The sequence below is a fragment of the Aphelocoma coerulescens genome, chromosome 7, assembly GCF_041296385.1.
Source record: "Aphelocoma coerulescens isolate FSJ_1873_10779 chromosome 7, UR_Acoe_1.0, whole genome shotgun sequence".
Taxonomy (NCBI): Eukaryota; Metazoa; Chordata; class Aves; order Passeriformes; family Corvidae; genus Aphelocoma; species Aphelocoma coerulescens.
This window is the reverse complement of record NC_091021.1, coordinates 24959633-24981518: the sequence shown is the minus strand read 5'-3', so window position 1 is coordinate 24981518 and position 21886 is coordinate 24959633. Positions and strand designations below refer to the sequence as shown.

Genomic DNA, 21886 nt, shown 5'->3' with positions numbered 1-21886 from the left:
AGCTCTTCAGGAGCTTCCAATGAGTTCCTTGCACTAGGGTGGTGTCCCAGCTCTCCAGTTAGACAGGCAGCAGTAAGAACTGCTGCTGCTGTTTTCCATGTGCTTTGGCTTTGTTCCTGTGCCCTCAGCTCATGCCAAGACCTTCTGTAGTTGTGAAAAGGCCGGGCATTTTTCTTTCTCTTTAAAGAAGAGGTGTCCTGGCTCCCAGCCCCTCACCAGGGCTGTGGTTGATTTTGGAGGCATGTGTGGCACACAGCAGGTGCACTTAGCATTCTGAAGGTCACCCCTTGGCTAAGGGGTCTTCAAAACCTGTCTCAATGGGGTATAAAGGCCTGCACTGTGGTGTCTTTCTGCTGACTTGTTCCTGTGGGCTGAGGGAAAGCTATGAAGCAGGAACAAGAAGATCACTATTTTTCAGTTTCATTTGGCATTCCATGAAAAGATCAAGCAGAGCACAGAACTAAACCATGAAGGTCACTGCTGTAAGAAGTTGGAAATGGCCTTTATATAAATGGTATCTAAAAGGAAGTATAAAAATTCACAGAAATACGGCTAGCTAAGAAATGTGATGATCCGTGTGCAGCCTCTGGCTTGGAAAGTCCCTGTGTCATTGGTTTCCAGAAGCAGAGGAGATGATCAGTCATTACAGTCCTCCTGACATCAGCTGCTGGTCACAGAGGAGAAGCTCATTCCCTGACTGCTCCCTGTTTCCCTGGGAAGCAGTGCTGCAGAAGCCATCTGCTGTCCCCTCTCTCTGTCTTGGTCGAAGGGGAGGGTCAGTGTGGGTTATACAGCAGTACCTAAATTCTCTGCCTTCCCTGACTTTGGAAGATGAGGTGTCCTTTTGAGGATAACTTGGTGTTCCCACAGGTAGCATCCAGCTGGGTTCAACTGTAAAGCCTAAAGAGGGATTTTTTCATAGGAAAGATGTCTTTGCTTTGTGCATACGAGCTGTGCTGGAGGAAGAGAGGAGGGCAGGGAGAGGTTTAGAGACTGTAATTTGCTTACTGCCCTCCTGCCAAGGAATCCAGAAGAGTTTGTCTTATTAAAGACGGGTCTGTTTTCCTCTCTAGTGAAACAAGAGTGCCTGAACATCCATTACCAGTTTGGGATAGGAAGTGCAGAGTTTAATTACATTTTGACTCTCTTTCACTTCACTATTCAGATATTTCTTTTCCTGGGCTTGAAGTCTTGTTGGACTGGGACAGGAAGGACCAGGGGAGCTCATTCGGCTGCTGCTAGTACGCCTTGCTTTTTGCTCGCTTTGAGGGTGGCTTTTGTGTTTAGACATCTGAGAAAAGATACCAGGCAGCAGGGATAAAGGATGGTTGAACTCAGCACTGCAGCGTGAAATCAAACTGGAACACAGCATTGGGAGAGCTGACAGTGCTTCAAATATCTTATTCGTGTAGGAGGGGGACAGGCAGGACATTGATGCCTCTTCCATTGGAAGAATTGGAAGCCAGAGTTCACAAGATGTGACAGTGGCTGAACAGGATTCTCTTGTACGTGAGGGGCAGGAGAACAAGGAGCTGATGGTCAGGGAAGGACACTTGAGAAGATGGCTGGTGGGGGTGGGGAGTGTACCTGATGGGCATGAAAAGCAAGTGGTGGTGTAACTGAGGAGCTTCCTTCTGGGTGCCTGGAACAGATTGTGGGGATTGCTGCGTCACAGCCACGACGTGGTGGTGTGATCATTTCATCCAGCCACTTACCCTGAAGCTACAATAGTCCTGATTTCAGCAGGTCATCCTGTTAGCAGGTATAGAGCTCCTGGGCCGTTTGTGTGGGTTGCATTCTGTGTTAGTATTAAGCATAATGTATTTGTGTGCATTTGGTGCTCCATGACAGTCAGGCAGCCTGCTGAGCAGTCTCAGCCTCAGTCTGCAGTGAGACAAATACTCTCTGGGATAGTGGCCATCCCATATCATGGTCTAAAAGCTGTGGAAGGATGCTGGGCATGAGCATGTGAGGATGCCACAGGCCAGCAAAGGTGCCCTAACTCCTTGCCACAGGAGGCACCAGTCCTGTTCTCCCAGTGGCTGCGAAGTACTTGGGGTGGCTTAGTGGGAAAACAGCCAGCTTTACAGCCAGCGCTCCTCTATGTTCCCAGCTACTGTGTGCCTGGCTTCTGGTTTCACAGGGAAACAGGCATCTTCCAGCATAGGAGCTGGCAAAGGGCATTTCAGTCCAGGGGCATGAAGGACCCTTGTACTTTCTGGAAGGGATTCAAGTACTGCATGCATCGAATACAGGCTTCCTGAGCTGGGCTTTTCTGTTGTTCAGGCCACCTGGAAGGATGTGCCGGAGGAGTCTTGCAGCATGATTGTTTGTGAGCAGTAGCTGGCACTAGCACAGCCGGCACTGGGTGGATGGAGGGGGACATGGGGGCTGTGTTTTGATTCTGCTTTTCCTGTTTGTTGTAACTTGGCAGAGGCAAAGTTTCAGGGACTGCAAGGGCAGCAAGATCCTTTTTCTTTTCTTTCTTCCTGACTTGTACTACACCACCTTCTGCCACTAACTCTGATTTTTTGCTGGGGAAAGAATGGGAAGGGAGGATTGGCGGGGTCGAGGTCTGCAGCTTTGAAGCACACAAACCAGAATATTTAGGATGAGGTTTATTGTTTAGAGAGGAGACTTTCATAAAAGCAGCCCCAGAGATCATGAGCAGCTGTCACAGTGGCTTTTGTTCCTGCTTCAGGTGGGATTTCAGTGGAAAAAAAAATTTAAAAAGGAATCATGAAAAAAGAAGCAAACTTCAAGCACACAAAACCCTCTCTTCAAGGCCTGTTTAGAAAATGGAGATAAAGCAGCAATAAAGTCAAATGCTTAATTAAGCCAGATGTATGTGCTTTAAAGCACTAACAGATGTAGCAACAGTGGCTCTAATGAAGTAGAGCTTTACGGACCAAATGTGGTGGAGGTGGGTGTGGGTGTCCATTGCTTCTCGATAGGGAATAGTGCAGCAGTGCTTTTGTTCTGGGGACTGATGAAAGGGGGTATGTAGCTGCTGGGGGCTGTTGTTCCCCACCATCTCCTTGGCTCCTGCCCCCTTGCCTCTGGAATGGCTGTGGTTACAGTGCTTTCCACTTGTGGTTGTCTGTATGAGAGCAGTGCGAGTTACAGCACTCCAGGGCAATTCACCTACTGACAGCCTCCCACCTTAGGGCTCCTGGGAGGGTTTAGTGCCCCCCTTGGTGAGCTCCAGACCCTATGCTTGGGGACTTACATGCCCTTAAATGACTGCTGCATTTTGCTTTGAAAATTTGGGGGTTCCAAAATATGATAGATGAAGGCCAGGTAAAACCTGTTGCATGCTGTACAACACCAGCAGAGTACAGTGTGAGCCGTACTTGTTGCAGAGCAGCTGGGTGGCCTGTGGCTGGGGAGGCTTACCCACGCCAGGCTTACACCATGGTCGGGGTTGGTTTGGAGAAGGACATAAGCACCCGTATGCCACAAGCCAGCTTATGGTGTTTGGCATTTTGGGCTGAACTCTGTGAGAATGCCAGTCCTTCTTGAAGCCAGAGGGTTCCCTGCATTTCCTTGCAGAAGCTCAGTGTTTCACTCTTTGGGTTGTTTACAAAGGCAGGGGTGGTTTTCTCTAACTTGGGGACCATCCCACCTGATGTATCAGCAGATCCCACTTTTCGAGGGCTCTTTGCCACATGCCTGGATCTTTTCCAAGGTTTTAAGTAGTATCCAGATTGTCCCACCGAGAAGGGGGTGCTGTATAGATCAGGTGTAAAGCAAGCACACCAGGGCGCTTGGTGGTGAGCGTGCTGGCTGTACACAGAATGCTTTCTGGAGCTCTTTGAGTGGAAAGCTGACTGATGTGCATCCCAGCTTCCTTTCCAGTGGTTAAGCTGGCTTATCGCATTTGTCTCCGTCACTCTGTTTTGCGGTGGTCTGTTTCTTAAGCTTTGCAATGCCTTCATCCTCCTTGGGAATGCAGCTACTGATGTTCCCCTGTCTTTTCTTCCTTCCTCTACCACAGTTTTATGGCTCTCTCTTCCTGCCTTTTGCTCAGCAGGAGTCTGCAAACTCCTGAGGTTTGAATCTGGGCAACTTCATGGGTGGCCCAAAATAGAGAGTCATTTTCAAACAAAATGAGACCCAGCCCTTTTTTCTATAAAGGCAAGAGACCAAAGCAACGACATCAGAGTGAAGCAGCAGGCTGCCTGGCACTGCTTCTCTCCCACCTGTGGGGAGGAAACTTCCCCTTCTGAAGGCCAAGTGGCATGGATGTGGCCGTGCTGTAGGCTCTGGAGGTTGGAAGTCACTGAGGGACCGTAAACGTAACTTGCATTACTTGCATGTGCATGGCCCTTGTATGCCACAAACTGTTACTACAGATCAAATTGCTGCCTTCTGGTAGAGTGTCCATGAGTTTCATTGTGTTCTTGCATGCGTGCATGTGCCAGTCAGCAGTGCGATGAATCTGCAAAGTCTTGATTTTGTCAAAGCTCCTGGTTATTTCAGTAGCAGTGTTGTATCAGTGAAGACTTCACGCTTAGAGAGTGGAAGCTGCCTTGTTTCAGTAAATGCACATACTAAGATAAGTAGTAAATGTGCATAACAAATACACATGCAAGACCTGGTTCCGTCCCCCCTCATGGAGTACTTGAACACAAGGGTTCAAATTTAGCTCTGCCTCTAGCTGGGAGAAGGGTAAAACAAGTGTTAAAGAAATCGAGCAAAGTGACTGCAAAACTAAGTGAAATATTGCCCCAAGAACAGATGAACAAAGGGTTTTGACATAACCTGAAACAACTGCGATGTTGCTTAGCTTGGATGTCAAATGAGAAAAAAATACTATCTGGGAATAGCTCAACTTGTGGCTTAAATGTGGGATGTAGCAACTAAGTAATAGCCCTCATGAGGAGGGCAGGATAATGACTGTGAGTGCTGGAGGCAGCTGGGAGATGCTGGTGGGCAAAAAAGACTCAACTAAATTGCAGCAGATACTCCCTCTTTCTACTTACGGCTCAGTGCTCTGGTTTTATTTGGAGGCACCTTGTCCCTGGGGAATGCAGGTTTCTGGGGGAAAAGCAAACAGGGTTGGCTTTGAGGGCTGGTGCATGGCTCAGGGGCTGCATGAGGACAGTGGGTCCAGCAGACCTTAAGGTGACATTGGTGGTAGTGGCTGTTGGGCTCTGGCAGAGTTTCTGAGAAGGTAGGAAGGAATTACTGTAATAATAGTGTGCTTTGAAAAAGGCAGACTTTGAGGAAATGTGCAATGAGATTTGGGTGGGTGGTGAGGGGAGCCCTGGCCTGAGCTGCCGTCTGGAAAAGTTGACTTTGGAAAAGTGAGATGTTATTTAAAAACTAGTAATACAAATGACTGAAGTTCATTCCATTTGTATACATAACTGGAGAAGCCAATGTGGCTGAGAAGGGAGCAGCGCAATACCAGAGATAAGTGAGAGATGGCTCTCAGAGGCAGGGTGAAGGACCTTTCTGGGTTTTTAGTGTTTTTTGCTTTGTGAGTTGTTTTTTTGTTTGGTTGGGGTTTTTTTATTCCTGGTTTTGAGGCTTTTCCACTTTTCTTGAGGGTGGAAGGTCAGACTTCTGGCTGTGCTGCACACAGCCTTCCCCAGATGGTGCAGTACTCTGCCGCAGGCTCCTCTGGCCATGCTGTGTCCAGAGTCACTTCCCCACCAGCCATTGATCCTGATGGGGGTTGTGAACAGGCACCAAATGGTTACTCACAAATCAGTGAATTGCAGTTGGGCTTCCAGAGCCAGAGGACATCTTTTTGGTGAGCCTTTGTCCCTCCTTGAGGAGCCAGAACAGGCAGAGGGCATTGTCAGAGACTGTCTCCCTTAGCTTCTTACATGATAGAACCCACAAAATTTCCCTCAACCACCTCTCCTTGAAGCAAGATGTCTTGTATTTGGCTAAAGCACCCCATCCAAGAGACATGGACAGATGTGAGCACTTCCTCTAGTAGTCCATCTTTCATTTGTGCAGGTTCAAACTGATGTTTGGCAGCTAATGTGGTGTTTGCTTGTTGCTAATAATTTAAAAATTATTAGATAAAAAAGGTAACAATTTAAAAATAGGAGAATAGTCTGAAAAGATCCTGTATACTGTAATTTTCGCCAAAATTCGTGAAGGAGGCAGAAATGTTTAGTGTGGTGGTGAAGAGTTTCTTGTTTGTGATTGTGTGTCCATTAGATCATAAGTCCTTCATCAGCCCTTCCTGGCAGGCTGCAGAGTGTCATACCTGGGATCAGCCTTGTCGAGAATCACAGCTCCTGTAATTCTGGCAGCCTCTGGCTCTCCTGCAGGAAAGAGAGGTGCAGCAGCCCAATGCCAAACAGAGATCATCTAGATAGTAATGAATATGCAGGCACCCTCCTGGAGGCTGTGGTAAGGAAACTCTTCTGTGCTTGCATTCTCTGGACTGCGGGATGCAAAAGCCCCAACAGATTTGGACTCTGGGTTAGAGATGAGCCCATGTTTGCATTGGGGAAATACAGGTAATTCAAACGTGGCAGGTAAACCTATAGGAAATGAAGAAGGTGGTTTTGTGGTTTGATTTTATTCTGGAAATTGGTAGGAACCAAGGATTTGGGTGCTGATCTTATACTAGAAGTTGGTTCAGGCTTTTTGGGGTGCCTGAAGACCACACGGATGCATGTGAGTGACTGGGGAAGGAGAGCAGAGACTTGGCCTGATAAGATTAATGGCTTGTTTCATTCAGGCAGAAGCCCCTAATGACTCAGTAGTAGCTACTCTGGGGATTTTCCAGGCAGGGTCAATGTCAAATCGGGAAGCTGTAGTGCAATTAATTTAAGCTTGGAAGTGTTTTCAAGTTAATTCACTTGGTTCTGCTGGGAAGGTTGGAGCTTTGCAGAGGGCTAATTGTAGAACTGTGTTGAAAAGGCTGAGATACGGTTCACTAACAAGGGGAAATGCTTTTATGGTGGCAAGGAGCTCAGCGAGCCTCACTCTGCAAAACCTTCCAAACGTTTTAAGGTCTTTCCCTGGAGCAATGCTGTCTTCACACATGTTGAGGTTAAGTACATGCACAAAAACACTGTCATCAGCCATGAGATGAGACCCTGTGGCTCCTCAGCCTCAGCTTTTAGGTAAGTCCAGAGTATCTCTCCTGTAGGTGCGCACCGGGGATGCACAGCAGCTCCGTGCTTGGGAGGAGTAGTGAGAGAAAAGCAGGATTGTAAGTGGAAGCTTGGTAAATGAAGGGACTTGAAGCAATCCCCTGAATTTTTGAGGGTCCTGAACAGCATTCTCACTTACCACTGTTGGCACAAAGTGAACAGCTGTGCAGGAGGGAGCAGGATGTTGCAAACAATACGTGCAGGCTCACTGCTGGCAGGAGGAGGGCTGGAGCAGACCTTCCCCTGCGGTGGTTTGTGCTCTGCTGGGTCTGCACGGAGTGAACTGGTAATGTGCTACATGGCCCTTCAGTCAAATCATTTGGAAAGAAAGCTAACAAAACAAACCCTGCTGTTTTGTCTCTCTTCAGCTTGCTTGCACATATTCATGAAATGGTGGAAACTTACTATTTTTGCGAATTGTGTTCCTGTTTGAGATGCAGTTGGCATTTGCTGACGTGTTTGTAGATATATTGGGAGGTGGAGGGGGAGGAGAACTAATAGGGAGACAGGCAGTCATACAAACATACGCACATGCAGAAACACATAGAGGCAGGCTGTGTAATTGCACAAGTCCTGTATCCTTGGGAAACCAGTCTACAAACGTGGTTAAAAAAAAAGAAAATAAGACTGAAGTAAAACCCGGGGGAATGGACATCTCGGTCCCTCTCCTTTCTTCATTTGACATCAGCTCCATGTCAGTATTGCTTCTCCCTTGGTGCTAGATGGTTTTGCGTGCAGCAGTACACAGGTGAGCTACAGGGCACTGTGCAGTGGTAAGAGGTTTTCCTCTGGCTCTGGACCTAGGAGGAGGGAAAGTTGAGCTCTCCAGCCACCAGGAAGAGGCAGGAAAAAGAGAGCAAAGCAGTCTGCTGGAAGCTGTGCTGCCCCGAGTCAGCGTCCCTGGCACTTTGGAGGAGCATAAAGCATTTCCCGTAGGATGCCTGAGTCAAAGGAAAGCACTGGGTGCCCCTTGGATCACCCCTCAGTGCCAGCTGCTCAGGGCAGGGAGAGGAGCTTGCTAAGCAACCCCTGGCCAGAACATGCTGTTCCCTCCCCAGTCCTGCCTTCCCTGCTGGTAGAGATGGGCTGAAAAGATCTCATGGCATAAAAAAAAGGGTGTTTGCAGAGCCCTAGGGCTTTTGGCCCCAGGGGATCTCAGAGTGCTTTGTGGACAGCTTATCACAGAGGTAAAACAAGCTCTTAGAGACCAATGCAGGAGTTTCCTGGCTGTGGTGTGCAATTCCTCACTGATACTGAGCAAGTTGGTGTGGTGAAATAACCCTGGGAGTGCAGGCAGGCAGAGAGGGTCCCAGGGAGCTCTTCCGCAGATGGAGAGATTCTCTGAAGTGATTGGTGTCTCACGGTGGCCTGTGTTTCCAAGAGATTGGGATGACTGGTCTTCAGGCCACTCCTCCAAAAACCTGGGTGGCACAGACACCTCTGGGCTTGTAAGTCCTTTGCAATCAAATTGACAGCTTAAACATGACATGTTCCCTGTGCAGGACTGAATAAGGCTAAGCAGGACAGGCTGCTGGCTAAGGAGAGGGGACAGGAAGCAGTATGGGGGTGTCCCTGTACTTGAATCCAGAAGGGGTCATGCACAGCTTTTTCCCTCTTTAGGTGTGTCATTGGCTGTTAAACCCAGTCTAGGTGAAATACCTTTGGTTTCTGAACTGCTGATGGCCAGGAGGAGATCTGGGAAGGAATTGCTCTGTAATTGTCTTTTCTTCTGCCCCTCTCCTGAGCATCCATGGTTGCCCTTTGTGAGAGATGTTCCAGGGCAGGTGATGCTCCTTTTCTGATGTGTGCCCTTCTCCCATTGCCCCCTCTCCTACACAGCCCATTGCTCATGCTCTCTCTGTGGCATTTCCAGATGCACTTTTGTGCAAAGTGAAGAGTGAAACTTCTGTGGGTGCTTTGGTTTTATCTGCCTCTGGACAGCTGCATCCAGACTGGCTTGATGATGCTTGGGGCCAGATCACGTACCAGTGCTCCCACATTTTCCCTCTGCTGCCAGCTGAGTGTGGATGGATGCTGTGCCATGGCTCTGTGCTTTACAGGTTGGCACTGCTAATCAGCGAACCCTGGATCCTTTTTGGGGTAGGGTATGGGCCAGAGGTCCTGGGTGAAGGGGGGTGGGTTTTGTTCTTGGCAGCTCCTGCTGTGAGGAAATTGCAATGCCAGTATAATCCTTGTTGGCAAAGTTTTTCTAAGGTTTCTGAGCTCCAGGTCATAACACACACCCTAGAGCTGTTGCACCTTTGCCCAGGGCTCTTCTAGAAGTACTTTGCAGACTGATGAGGCAGAGGTCACCGGGGCTGGGGTTGGGGTTTGTCTGTTCCTTCCCTACATTCCTACTGGGGTTGGGGTTGGTCTGCTCCTTCCCTACATTCCTACTGGGGTTGGGGTTTGTCTGCTCCTTCCCTACATTCCTACAAGTAATTCTTCCACTGGGGCTGTTCTGCATATGAAAGGTCAGGCTTAAAGGCTCTGTCTGCTCTCAGGCTGCACAGGACAAGCACTGGCTTCCTGGCAGCCTGGGACAGGCATCTCTGCTCCTTAAAATAAAAAGTGGCAAGCAATAAGTAATTTGAATTATCCTGAAATGGTACTACTTGAAGACACAAAAAACTAAAAGAGTTGGAGGCAAGCTCCCCCCCCCCCCCAAACCTAGATGGATGACACTGCTTAGGGTGAAAAATCTCTCCATGGATGCTGCATTCCTCCAACCCCAAGTGTGCTCACTCCTGTGCATGGTACAGTGCCAGGCCAGGACTTGGGCTTCTAGATTTGTCCATATATTCCTTGCAGGGCTTTGGGCAGCACTCTCAAATATTTCTGGGCCTTTTTTTTTTTTTCTTTAACCATGTGCAATTCAGGATGAACATCTTTCTATCTTCAGGATAATTAATGAACTGCAAAGCCCTTAGATGCCTTCAGAAGGGAAGTGCTGGCCAAAGGAGGCTGTGATTGCTGTGGGAGGGAGATGTCAGCCCCATCCAGCCCAGGACACAGCCTGGACCCCCAGTTAGTGGGGTTTCAGGCAGGGCGTTGAAGGCCACTTGGGTGAAACTTTCTGTGGGTCTGGGGCCTTAATCAGCATTTAAACACTGTACAAACACCCTGGGCAGATAAGCAAATGCACGTGAAACCCTCTGGGCAAGCTGTTGATGAAGGAAAGCAAGTGCAGAGAGAGCAGGAGCAGCACTGGGGAGGGCAGCTGCAGTCCTTGGCATGGTGTGTGCTCCCGTGATACAGCCTGGCCCTCCTGTGCTAAGTGAGTGCTACTGGCTCCATCCCGTCCTGCAGCCCAGATACGCTTCAGGGCTCTTCAAAGGGATAAAAATATATTTTTAACCTGAGGCAGCCGCCTTTTTTTGTGTGGTACATTTTTTCTCATAGCTCTGGAAGTGACAGGTTGTTTTTCAGCCCCTCTGTTTCTCAGCTGTCTTGGCAGAGATGCCTAGAGGTCTCAAACCAGATTCCCGAAAATTTTAGCACTGGAAATTGGTAGTCGCTTTTGAAAATGTTGGCGAGACGGTGCAGCTCCCTACAGACGTTAACTGATGGCCATTGGAACAGGCTTTTTCCTCAGCCAAGTCCTCACCCCATTGAAGCCAATGGGAATTTTCCTTAAAAAAGGCCATAAAGAAATTGTTTTCTTGGCAAGGAGAGAGGTGTTTCATGGACTCTACATCAGTGTTCAGGAGAACTTCAGCTACCTGCTTAGATTCTTGCCACATTTGTCCCACCCTGTGCAAAGCGCTCTACCTTCTGATCCAGAATAACACCGGAGATGTTTTCCACATGCCATATGAGAGAACTATAAAAGAATTGTTTTGGAGTTTGGCACCACTCCCTTACAGATACATTTAGTGTGAATTGAAATTGGTCAGCAAAAAGGTGTTGGCCAGGATGACAGACAGATTAGGGCTGTGTATCTTGAGGCTATTGCATACCTGCCCATCCCATGCTGGTAGGGGTGGTAGGTGGCTTCATTAGTTTGTGGATAGTCATAAACAAGCATGACTTGCAGCTTTTGGGCAGCATTAAAAAGCATTATCTGGCTGTAAGAGGGGTTGTTTGGCTTGTGGCATGCTCTGTGCTCTCCTTACCTTGAGTCTTTATCTCTCCACTCTTCTTGTTGCTCCCTAGCCCTTTTGCTCTTTCAAATGTGGTCCATCACACCTGGCGCTCAGCCTCCTCCTATGCATGCAGCTTGTCCTGAAAGAAACACTGGTGCTTTGCACATGGGGCCAACCTCTTCTGTCTCATCTCCCTTCCCCTGTGATGAATCCATCCCTGGAAGCTCCAAGTCAGGATAGCTTCTCCTAAGAGCAGCACCAGATTTGGGAGAGGGAAAAGCTGTGATGGGGCTCTGGCATCAGCCCCAGGTGAACCAGTCCATCTTGGCAGCAGGGTCAAAGGCATGGCTCACCATGGCTGACTTGGCCTTGGAGAGGAGAGCTTACAGTCAATAGCAGCTAGACCTTCCTGGCCTCTGATCCAGTCTTGCTCCTGTGATGGTGCCTGGGAAGCCAAGACCAATCTCTCCTGTCCTTGGGTGTGTTCATGCACATTGGCTTGCACACTCCACTCCCATCGGTGGTTTTCTTTGGGCTGATATTTGTTAGCATTGGAAAGTGAGAAAAATGAACAAAAATATTATCAGAAGCAGGTTTTGTGAATGAATCAGCTGACAAGAGGTTTACCAGCTTGCCTGCATTTACTAGCACAGTGCTTATTTGGGCAGATGTCTATATATTTTAGTTGGAGGCAGGAAGGAGTGAGAATGGATGGGGGAAGACATCACTTCCAGTTTGCTGCTTTTCTGTCAGTTTGTACCATCTTTTTTCTGAATGAAGCAGAGGACTGCAGTGTGTCTGAGAAGCTGCCCTGCTGCTGCCCTTGTTCTGCTGTTGTTGACAACTTGGGGGACACCAAGGAGAGGAGCACAAAAGAGGTCAGAAGGCTAAAACTCTCCTAAGCAGTTTGTTGAGGATCAGGGCCTGGCCAGCCTTGCCCATCTCTTCATGGTGCTTTTTTATTTGATCCCCTCTAAAGGCAGCCTCATGGCCTTCTCTCTTCTCACTATGTGTTTCTAATTAACGGGGAGACTGGCGTATAAGCAGAATATTCCTGGTCAAAATATTGCTTGCCTGACTCCTAGGATGATGGCCAGATGGCAATCACCAGATAGCAGCCTAGACTTTGAGCTCTCACGTCTGGCTATCAAACCTGGTCTCAGTTCTCATCTGGAACCAAACTTGAGGAAAGTAATGGACTTTGCCAGATTGGTTTTGCCCCATGTTTGCTTTTCAGTTGCTACCTAAGCAGCTAAAAACCTGCAGACCAAATGCATTTAGTATTTCTGGAAATTGTGAAGAAGTTCAAAAAGATACTGGACAAATCCACTGAGGGATGGGTCTTTTGGTAGCTTTTAAATCCTGTGGGTCAGATGCAGTCTTCAGCCATGAAAGTGCTTTTACTGCTGGTCTACAGCACAGACTGGGAATGGTCCTTCTACTTCCAAGTAGCTGCTGGTAGTCTCTCATGAATGGCAGGCTGGGCTGGATGGCTCTTTCATCCAGCCCACCTGGGCCATCTTGGCATCAGGCAGCTCAGCTGCATGTTTGCTGAGTAAGTTCAGACAAAACTCTTCTCGCAGTTTCTCCTTTGTGAGTTTGGGGTTGTAATACCTGAAAAGAGCTTAGAAAGCTGTGGCAGAAGTAAAACACTTTCTATTATGATTTTTCACTCTGTCATGTCAGAAGGGCTAACAAAATGTTGTGATGCAGATTCTGAAAAAAGGGACTGTTAACATCTGTAAATGCTCTGTATGCTTGGTCCTCTGAGAAGCAGGAGAGATCCATAAATTAATGCCTGTTACATGAGCTAAAGTATTGCTTGCACTGCATCATACACAGTTTGATATGATTTCTTTACCTCTAGATAAAGTGCCCAAGTCCATAATGCTGAGAAGCTGAAATTGGAGGTGCCCGAGAGAATTCTGATGCTGGGAGGTTGGGTGCTACAGTTCTACTTTGGCAATACTGAAAGACACTTCCTGTTCGTCACCACAACCAGAACAGCCTGGTCCTGTCTCCTGGTGTGGTACCTACAGAACTGCTGAAGAGGTCTTATATGGAGAGATACATACAGAGATGTACAAAACCTGGCCTGGGTTGTTGCACTGAGAGGTGATGTGCATGTGTGGGTTCAATCCTAATTTGGGCTGGAAGGGACCTCTGGAGGTCTTGCTTCAAGTCCCAGCTTAATGCAGGGTCAGCTTCAATATTATATTCAGTTATAGTATTAGATGTGCTTGCTCAGCCAGATCAGAGCAGGCAACAAGGAGGGATCAACTGTCACCTTCTGGGCATTTGGAGCAAACAGGATGAATTGAAATCTGTCCTCATTGCCACTGCAAAGTTCAAAGAGACCTGTGTCTGCAGCACTGTGACCATTGTGTCCTGCTGTGGGAAGGTTTGCTCTCACAAATTCCTGGTGAATTGGGAAAATGCATAAAGCACAGAGCAGAGGAGATGGAACAAGTCCAGAAATCCCCAGATTTCTGCTAACTGATTTTTGAAATGGCTGAACTAGCTGGGATCTTGTGGCTTTCAGCAGTGGCAGAGTTGTGACTGTTCCACTGTCAGCAGAAGTGGCCAAATGCAGAAGTAGGTAGAAGCTAAATGAGTAACACAGTGTATGACAAACAGTGGGAAAGATGGTATGGCAAGGATGATGATCACTGAAATGGCAGGATCTCCAAATTATGTTAGGGCGGCCACAGAACAGAGGCAAGGTATTTTTGAAAGCAGGCCTGAGAATTTGTTTTAGCACATGAATATTGAGTAAGTATTCCTGGAGATACTCTGGGGGATGATAGATGGACTCAAGGTATTGTTGCTAATCACTGTGGTTTTAAGTGTTGGAGCTGAAGTACACTTGGCATCTCTAACCCAACTGGACTTCTGATGGGAAAATTGCATTCTTGGGAAATAATTTAGAAGGTCACAGAAAAGCCAGAAAGAACTTCTCCAGCAGCAATTGCTCTTTAAACCGTCTTTTAGAGTGGCAATAACTCCAGAATGAAAGGATCTGTTCTCACCTTCCAGATGAAAGGGCTAATGCAATTTAAAATTTTTGCATGCAAAGATTTTATGGCTTGGTAACCAGCCACATCTGAAAATGATCCAGGGCAGGATGAACACGTGAGGCAGCGCCTGACTGAGCTGGACGCTTTCCTTGTCTGCCCTGTCTACTGCAGATAATGGTGATGACCGGTCCGAGAGCATTCTTGCTGAGAACCACGTGGATGGCACAGTGGGGATCTTGAGTGGAGCTGGAGGGAGGAAGCCCATGAAGACAGGCATGAAGGAGCTGGCAGTGATGAGGGAGAAGGTGAACGAGCAGCAGCGGCAGATGGGCAAAGTCAGCAAGGCCCATCACAACCACGAGGACTCCAAAAAGTCACGGCTGTCGACGGGCAGGGTGAGAGGGCAGGGCTGTGGGGAGCTAAGGGGGGCAGCTGTGGGCTCACTGGGAAATGCTGAATACAAAGCCTTAATGGCATCTGCAATAAACTGTCTTAAAAACAGAAAAAATAAATTGAAAGAAAAAAGCGGAGAGAAGCAAAAGAGGAAAAGAAAACATTTTTGGCCTGATGCTGGGGCCAAACATCTGATGAACTCTGATGTGCTGGTCAGGAGGCATTATTTTCAATGCAGCTTCACCTCCGGAAGAGGGGCTTCTGCTGGCTCAACACCGACCTCTGCAGGGGTGCAGGCATGCCCTTTGCCCATGGACTGGCTTTCTCACACCCTTTGTCCCTAAGCAGGCATGGCCCAAGGGGATTTGAGGGAGCAGAAGCGGGGCTGTCTTCCTGCTGCAGGGCAGCCCCAGTCCACTTAAGGGAGGCCACAAGCCCCGAGGATGAGCTGTGTGACTGTCCTGTAGCAGGGAGAGTGCTCTAAGTCCTCCCTGTCTCCTTCTTGCCTGTCCCTATCTCTGTGTTATCCAGTTCTTGGCCGTGGCTTCCCTCTAGTGGGAAGCTTGATCAAGGCAACTAGATGGAATGGGAATGGGGATGGAGATGGAAACCCACTCCAAAGGGTCCACAATATACATCTCCCTGTGAACATACAGAGTAATATCTGGGGAGCACAGAGACAGAAAGGAGCTTTAAAAGAGTCCTCATGCCTTCCAAGGACTAGGCAAAACAGAGGTTCAAAAGAAAATGCAGGCACCGTCTACTTTGAGAGCTCACGTGCTGCTGCTGCTCCTTTGCAAAAAAACAACCCTCACCCACTGCAAAAGCAGAGAGGTGTGGACTCAGTTTGGTTCACATCAGGCATATTTCAACCACACTGCCTTGGCTGGAAGCCCTGTCCAGGAGCTGCTGTGGAGCAAGAAGGATGCCTCCAGAGGCTGGCTTTGGGTACTCTCATTCCCAGGTCTTCCCCTCTACTCCCATGGAGTCTCACATGCTTTTGAGTTGCACTTCTGGGCCAAAACTGCATCACAGGTGTGCACTCTGGGCTATGCTTATGGAAACCCTCCTGGTCTCTCTGGACTAGCCCTGCTTCATGTCACTTGACACCACCAGTGGGAGCCATGGTAGTCTCTCTGAGGTTTCTCCTCCTCTCTGTATCTAGGACTTGGGACCTGGTATTATGTTGGCTCCTGGCCACGTCAGGTACATGGGAGAGACGTGCATGTCTATGCATGACTTTGATTTTGGGTGCCTGGAGGTGAAGTCTGCAGCAGGACCCAGTGGCAAACCTGTGTCTTTAGGGATGCATATGTGTTCATCCCTGCTGATGTTCTCATTGTCTGCACTGTTGAGGCTGAATGATACCATTATCCTGATGTATTTTTTTTCTGCTTTCTGGGCTGTTTTCAGACCCCTTGTCAGCAGGAGCTGGATCAGGTCCTAGAACGCATATCCACCATGCGACTGCCAGATGAGCGAGGGCCCCTGGAGCACCTCTACTCCCTTCACATCCCCAACTGTGACAAGCATGGCTTGTACAATCTCAAACAGGTAAGTGGGGAGAGTGGGAGCTCTGGGGCTGACTATGCTTCCAGCAGCAGCCCTTGGCTCACTGTCTGTCCCCACCATGTGCAGACACAGAACATGCACAGTTCAGGGCTGGGCTGATACCCTCCCTGCACATGATGTGAGGTGTGAGGTAAACAGCTGATGCTGCATGTGGCATGGACAGGTTTAGTTACACCCATCTGCAGGTTTGCAAGTGGAGATGAAATCCACATCCACGTATGGCTGTGGGCAGTCCAGAGATGGAGAATCAGTGTAGTTCTTCTTTCCCACAAGAGCTGCTTCATCTATTTTCATGAACTTTGAGCCAGGTCTTGTCCAATCTGGGCCCTGCTGCAGGAAAAAAGCAGAGAAGGACTGAATGATGGCCAGTCTTGCAGAGAAAGCAAAATGCACTTCTGGGAGTCAGGAAGGTTTCTACTGCACTTTACTGGTTTTCCTCCGCAAGTCAAGGCTGGTCCCACAGCTCCAGGAGGGCTCCTTTCAGGCAAGGTGGGGGTTGGGGTGCAGCATGCTTCTGAAGGTATTTATGAGACCCAGAAGGACTCAGACAACTCGTGTGTCTGAATTCTGACTTCTTGGCTTCATCGGTGCAAAACCACCAGGTGTCAGCGTCTGAGGAATGGGGAAAAAACTGCCAGGAAAAACAGCAAAACAACCAGCTGGTGCAGGGTTGACTGGAGTCACCTGTGAATAGTACCTGGATATGAGGATCCCTTATAGATGAGCCTTTGGAGGGGACTCCTGCTGTTTTCATGGCTAGGCCTTTCACTCAGGGCTACTTCTAGCCCTTGATCAGAAACATTAAATAAAAAAAATAGGATGCTCTGAGATAATCTCCCTCTGTCCCTTCTCCTGTCTCTGTCCTACTTGGACCCTCACCCTCTGTCTCCCCGTGAAAAGCCCCATGGCTGGCTGGATCCCACAGCATGAGCACACTTGGAAGGGCTGGATGGAGCAGAGCTGGCAAATTGCCTGTAAGATGAGCCGTGTCTGGGGAACGAGCCTGGACACTGCAGTGATGCTTTGTGTGCTACAGAAAAAAAACAGTCTCTGCTGCTCCTTGTGTCTGGGGAACAGGTCAGCCTGCACTGGCCTGCCTGGAAGAAATGTGTCTGCTGGGGATAGAGGGATGAACATCAGGTTCAAAGTGCCTGCAGCACTGCAGGGCAGGAGGAGAACAATAACCATTAGGCCAAGAAACTTCTCTCTAAGAAGACTGGGAGGACAAAAGTCCAGGTCCAGATGCACCATGGTCCCTACCTCTGGTCTGAGATTAGTGAATCTCTGTTTGGCCTGGCTTTGGGGGCCTTGATCAGATGTTTGTTTAGCCTGATCTGCAGGTGAGAAGAATCTTATACAGCTCCTCTGTCAGTGTGTCTCATCCCTCTTTCCTGAGGGATCTTTGATTCTTTGGATACTTTCATCCACAGCTGGCAAAGGGTGATGCATTTCAGGGACAGCTGTCCTTCCAGTTCATTAAAATTGGCTTCTTGGTCCCTGGCACAGCCCCTGGGGAAAGAGGTTCAGCCCTCACGCTGGACTGCTGCAGTAACACTGCTGGTGCAGCATAGGCCCCGTGGGGATTTGAGTATGGCATCCCATGGATCTTGCCTAAATCCAAACTAGTGCCAGATCCCCAGAGAAACCTCAGCTCTGTCAGTGTTGGGACTTTGGGCTGGCTGACCTGGGAAGTGGTTTGTTTTGTCCCTCTTTTCACTCTGACACCTGTCCTGTTCCTCTCCACACAGTGCAAGATGTCGGTGAACGGGCAGCGTGGTGAGTGCTGGTGCGTGGACCCCATCCATGGGAAGGTGATCCAGGGTGCACCCACCATCCGCGGGGACCCCGAGTGCCACCTCTTCTACACAGCCCATGAGCAGGAGGACCGGGGAGCACACGCCCTGCGGAGCCAGTAGACAGATGTGATCCTGCTGGCTGGAGGTGGCTCACTGTGGCCCCAGTGCTGGATTTTACATGGGTTTCAGCGTGTCTCTTTAGGCTCTAGAGGAGACTGGGGTTGGGTCCTGTGTGCTGCCCTCCTTCCTCAGCTGCCTGGTTCCTGGGGAGGGGAGGGATAACGGGAGGGGAAAGGTGGTGGGGGGTTTGCAAGGAGAAGGGACTGCTTTCTTAGTCTTTCACCCAACATAAACCAGAGAACTGGTCTTTTTTGCTCCTCGCCCTGCAGCCCTGCCCTCCCTGCTGTTTCGCGGCATCTTTCTGCACCCTCCAGCACAGAGTGCCGTGTGCTCCCTGGCCCCTCCCAGGGGACAAAGCCCCTTGCTGTGGGTGGGAGAGGATAAAAAACCGAAAGAGCCCAGCCTTTTCCCTTCTTTTTCTCTCTTCCCCAAGACCAAAGACTGTAAATACTGTCACCTGCTGCTTGTGTCCTGCCAGTCAGTCCCCTGTGCCCCAGCCCAGCCGTCAGTCCTGGCATGGGATGTGGTGTGGGATGGAGGGAAGGAAGAAAGACCCTGGATTCCCAGCTGGATGTGTTCCCCAAGGAGGCAGCAGTGATGTGCTGAGGAAAAGGGCTAAAGATGAGACAGCTGCCACCCTGCCCCCTAGCAACACTCCTGGGTGCTTCCTTTCCCCGTGCTGGGGCACAGCCAACTCCACAAGGACCCAGCTTCAGCCTCTGGTCCAGGAGCATGGGGCCTTTGGGTGACAGCAAAGCTAAATGCTTGCTTTTCCAGGGGATTTGAAGGGCTTTTGCACAGTATTTCTTAGGATCAGCTTATTCCGAGGGAGCTAAAATGAACTTGCTGAGGCTGGGTGGAAGGATGCTTGTGTAGATTTAGGATAACAAGCCAGGGAATGTCTCTCTCTCATTCATTTTTTCTTTATTTCTAGATAGGAAAAAAAAAAAATCTAAAACCTGCGTTCCCAAGCAGTTGCCCTTGTCCCTCCATTTTTGCTTGGGACTGAAGTGAGCATCTGTTATTCAGCACATAACTTTTTCTTTTTGTAAGTAAATTACAGTATATATCTTGCTTTGTAAAGGCCCTTTACATGGACACGCACACACACACACAGACACATACACACTCCTCTGCCCACCTACACATTTGTATAGATGAAATCCAAATGATTCCAGGTGCTCTGAGCAGTTTTGTGCTGGACATGCTGACAAGAGATGTGTCTCTGCTGTTAATTCACCTGTTGATTTCTTTCTGTACAGAACACAATGATGCTGAGAATAAATAACTTCCCCATTGCCTAAGCAAGGAGGTTTTATTATTTTCTTCCTTATTTTTTTTTTTAATAAGGAAGATGTCCTTTTTGGAGCAATTGCACAAACTTTCTCCTTAGAGTAAAAGTCTTGGGCTTTCCTTAAATGGTTTGTGGTTTCTTGTCCCCCTTCTTGGACCCACATTTCAGATCCCAAGTGTGAAGGGCACAGGTGGGCTCTGTAAATTAAGGCCCTCATGACTTTGCAGGGGTTTGGACATGACAGTGGAAGAGACAGGGGAAGGATCCCCTTTGGAAAGTTGGGGATGGGCATATGTGGATGTGTATGATTGGGAGCACATGAAAGAAGAAGAAAACACACCTCCATGCAAAACCAAGTAACTGTAAAAATGATGCTACCTGTTTTCTGTTAACATCTGAGGGTGTTCTGCTTTTTCATATAAAACTTGCACATGCTGGCTCTCATTTGGTTTGTAATTTGTTTTGTTTAGGAATAGGGAAGTTTTCTTAGGCGTTTGCCATTTTTTCTTTTGAAAAAGCTGAGCTACATAAAGTTGGAATAAATTAAATAGGATGCCAGAAAACTGTTGTCTTTCCCCTCCACAGCGCTCACAGGACATGTTTCTTTGCCTGATGCATTGCACGCAGATTTGTCCCTGTTCATCCTTTGTCCGTGGCCGAGAGGCAGTAATGGGAGTTGATCTTTCATTGTTACTGGCCCCGGTTGTGTGAGCAGGGAGGAACTGGTGTCACTCATCCTTTGCCTGGCTATATTCCTGCTATACACATGGGTCCTTGTGAATCTGTTGGGAAGGTGCAGGGAGGTACAGGCTTGTGCAGGGCCAGAGTTTGGCTGAGCTGCTCCACTTGGGGGGCTGTGGAGAGAGGCCCTGCACCTTCTCCCAGGGTGTGAAGTGCTGCCACAGGGAGCATGACAGCAGAGCTTGGTATTTGGACATCATAGGAAGGCAAATAATAAAAAAAAATTTTAAAAACCCACACTCCATTCAATTAAAATTGCAGCATTGAAGGAGAGGCCCTGTATTGGCCCCAACATCCAGCATCCAGGTAGCTGTCGTTTCCTTTGGACTCCCCAAAGGGAGGCAAAACCCCTGGGCTTCTTCCCCTTCTACTTTCTTGTAGCCCCTGCCAGGAGTTTGGGACTGACACATGTTGAGGGGCTGGCCGGTGGTGAGGAGCACCAGGAAACTGTATGGGGACAGGGGGCAGTGAGCGCATGGGGCTGCAGGGGAGGGGAAAGAGGACAGGCACGATGGGGGGGTGTGATACAAGCTGAAGAACATGGGAAAAGGAGCAAAATTAATATTTTGTTTTGTGCCTCTGGGGGGAGCTGAAGGTGGCTCGGGGGAGGCCGAGTAGCAGGGTGGGGCACAAGGGTGCTCCAAGCCAGGTGCTGCCCAGAGAGGACTGGAGGTGACAGAGATGCCCAAGCCCAGAGCCCAGCAGTGCCTGGGGCCACCCTCCCGTTCAAGGGCTGGAGGGGAACAAACAGAAGCTGTGACACCTTCCACTAGACCAGGCTGCTCCAAGCCCCATCCAACCTGGCCTTGAACACTCCCACGTTAGGGGTTATCTACAACTTCTCTGGGCAACCTGTTCCAATGCCTCATCATCCTCACAGTGAAGAATTTCTTCCCTAGTATTTTAGTATAAAAACCTATGCAACGGTATAATATAAACAATGATATTTAATATAAAGCACATCATTAGTGTAAGAATGTATGACCGTATCTGTGTGCACCTGTAGCTATTTACACACGTGTATACAGCTCCAGCTGTCCTTAGGGATGTGATTAATTAGCCCGTAGCTGATTAATTAGCCCGTAGCTGAAGGCGGGGGGCACAGCACTAACTTTTTGGATGGAAAGCCCAGTTTCAGGGCCTCTGGAAGCGGCCGGACTGGCCCTGAGGGTAACGCGGGTGGGGCGTGGCGCCGCCTAGTGGCGGCTCGGCGCCGCGCGGCTCCTGCCCCCTGTGCTGTGCGAGGGGCCGGGCTCAGCCGTGCGGGGTGTCCGTGAGGGGACACGGTGGCTGTGCCAGCCCCATGTGCTGCAGGATGCGTGCGGGGTGCGTGTTAGCACAGCCCTGGCAGCCCACGGTCCTCAGTGCAGGGGCAAAGGGGATGATTTCGCCTCCTGCCCTGCTCAGGGTGCACGGGGTGATGCTGGCAGGGGAATGGAGGGGAAGAGGGGCACAGGAGGAGGGAGGTCAGGGGATGAGTGGGAGAATGAAGGGTGATGGTGCCTGGGCGGTGGGACAGGGTCAGATCCAGCACCGGGGAGGGCAGCGGGGTGAGCCACTACAGAGTGTTTTGAGGACCACGGCCGGGCTGGGTTGAGCAGCTCCAGGGATGTTCCTGCACACTGGGACAGCGGGGCAGATCTTCCAGCGGCCCCAAGAGGTTTAGGCTCTAATAGCACGTCTGATCCCAAGCTGTGGAGCTCAGTTTGCGATAGCATTTAGGGGCTTAACATCACTGGTC

At 49.3% G+C, this 21886-nt stretch overlaps 1 protein-coding gene across 5 annotated transcripts in view; it reads left to right on the top strand.

The window, feature by feature from the left end:
* The window catches only part of IGFBP2 (insulin like growth factor binding protein 2), a 61963-nt gene extending 42115 nt beyond the window's left edge, over positions 1-19848 (top strand). For all 5 annotated transcript variants that reach the window (XM_069020947.1, XM_069020950.1, XM_069020949.1 and 2 more), the window contains exons 2-4: positions 14401-14624; positions 16036-16176; positions 17943-19848. In XM_069020947.1, coding sequence (XP_068877048.1) covers positions 14401-14624; positions 16036-16176; positions 17943-18110 — 533 coding nt within the window. In that variant the 3' untranslated portion in view covers positions 18111-19848. The remainder of the gene's footprint in view (positions 1-14400; positions 14625-16035; positions 16177-17942) is intronic.
* The last annotated feature ends 2038 nt before the right edge of the window (positions 19849-21886 follow it).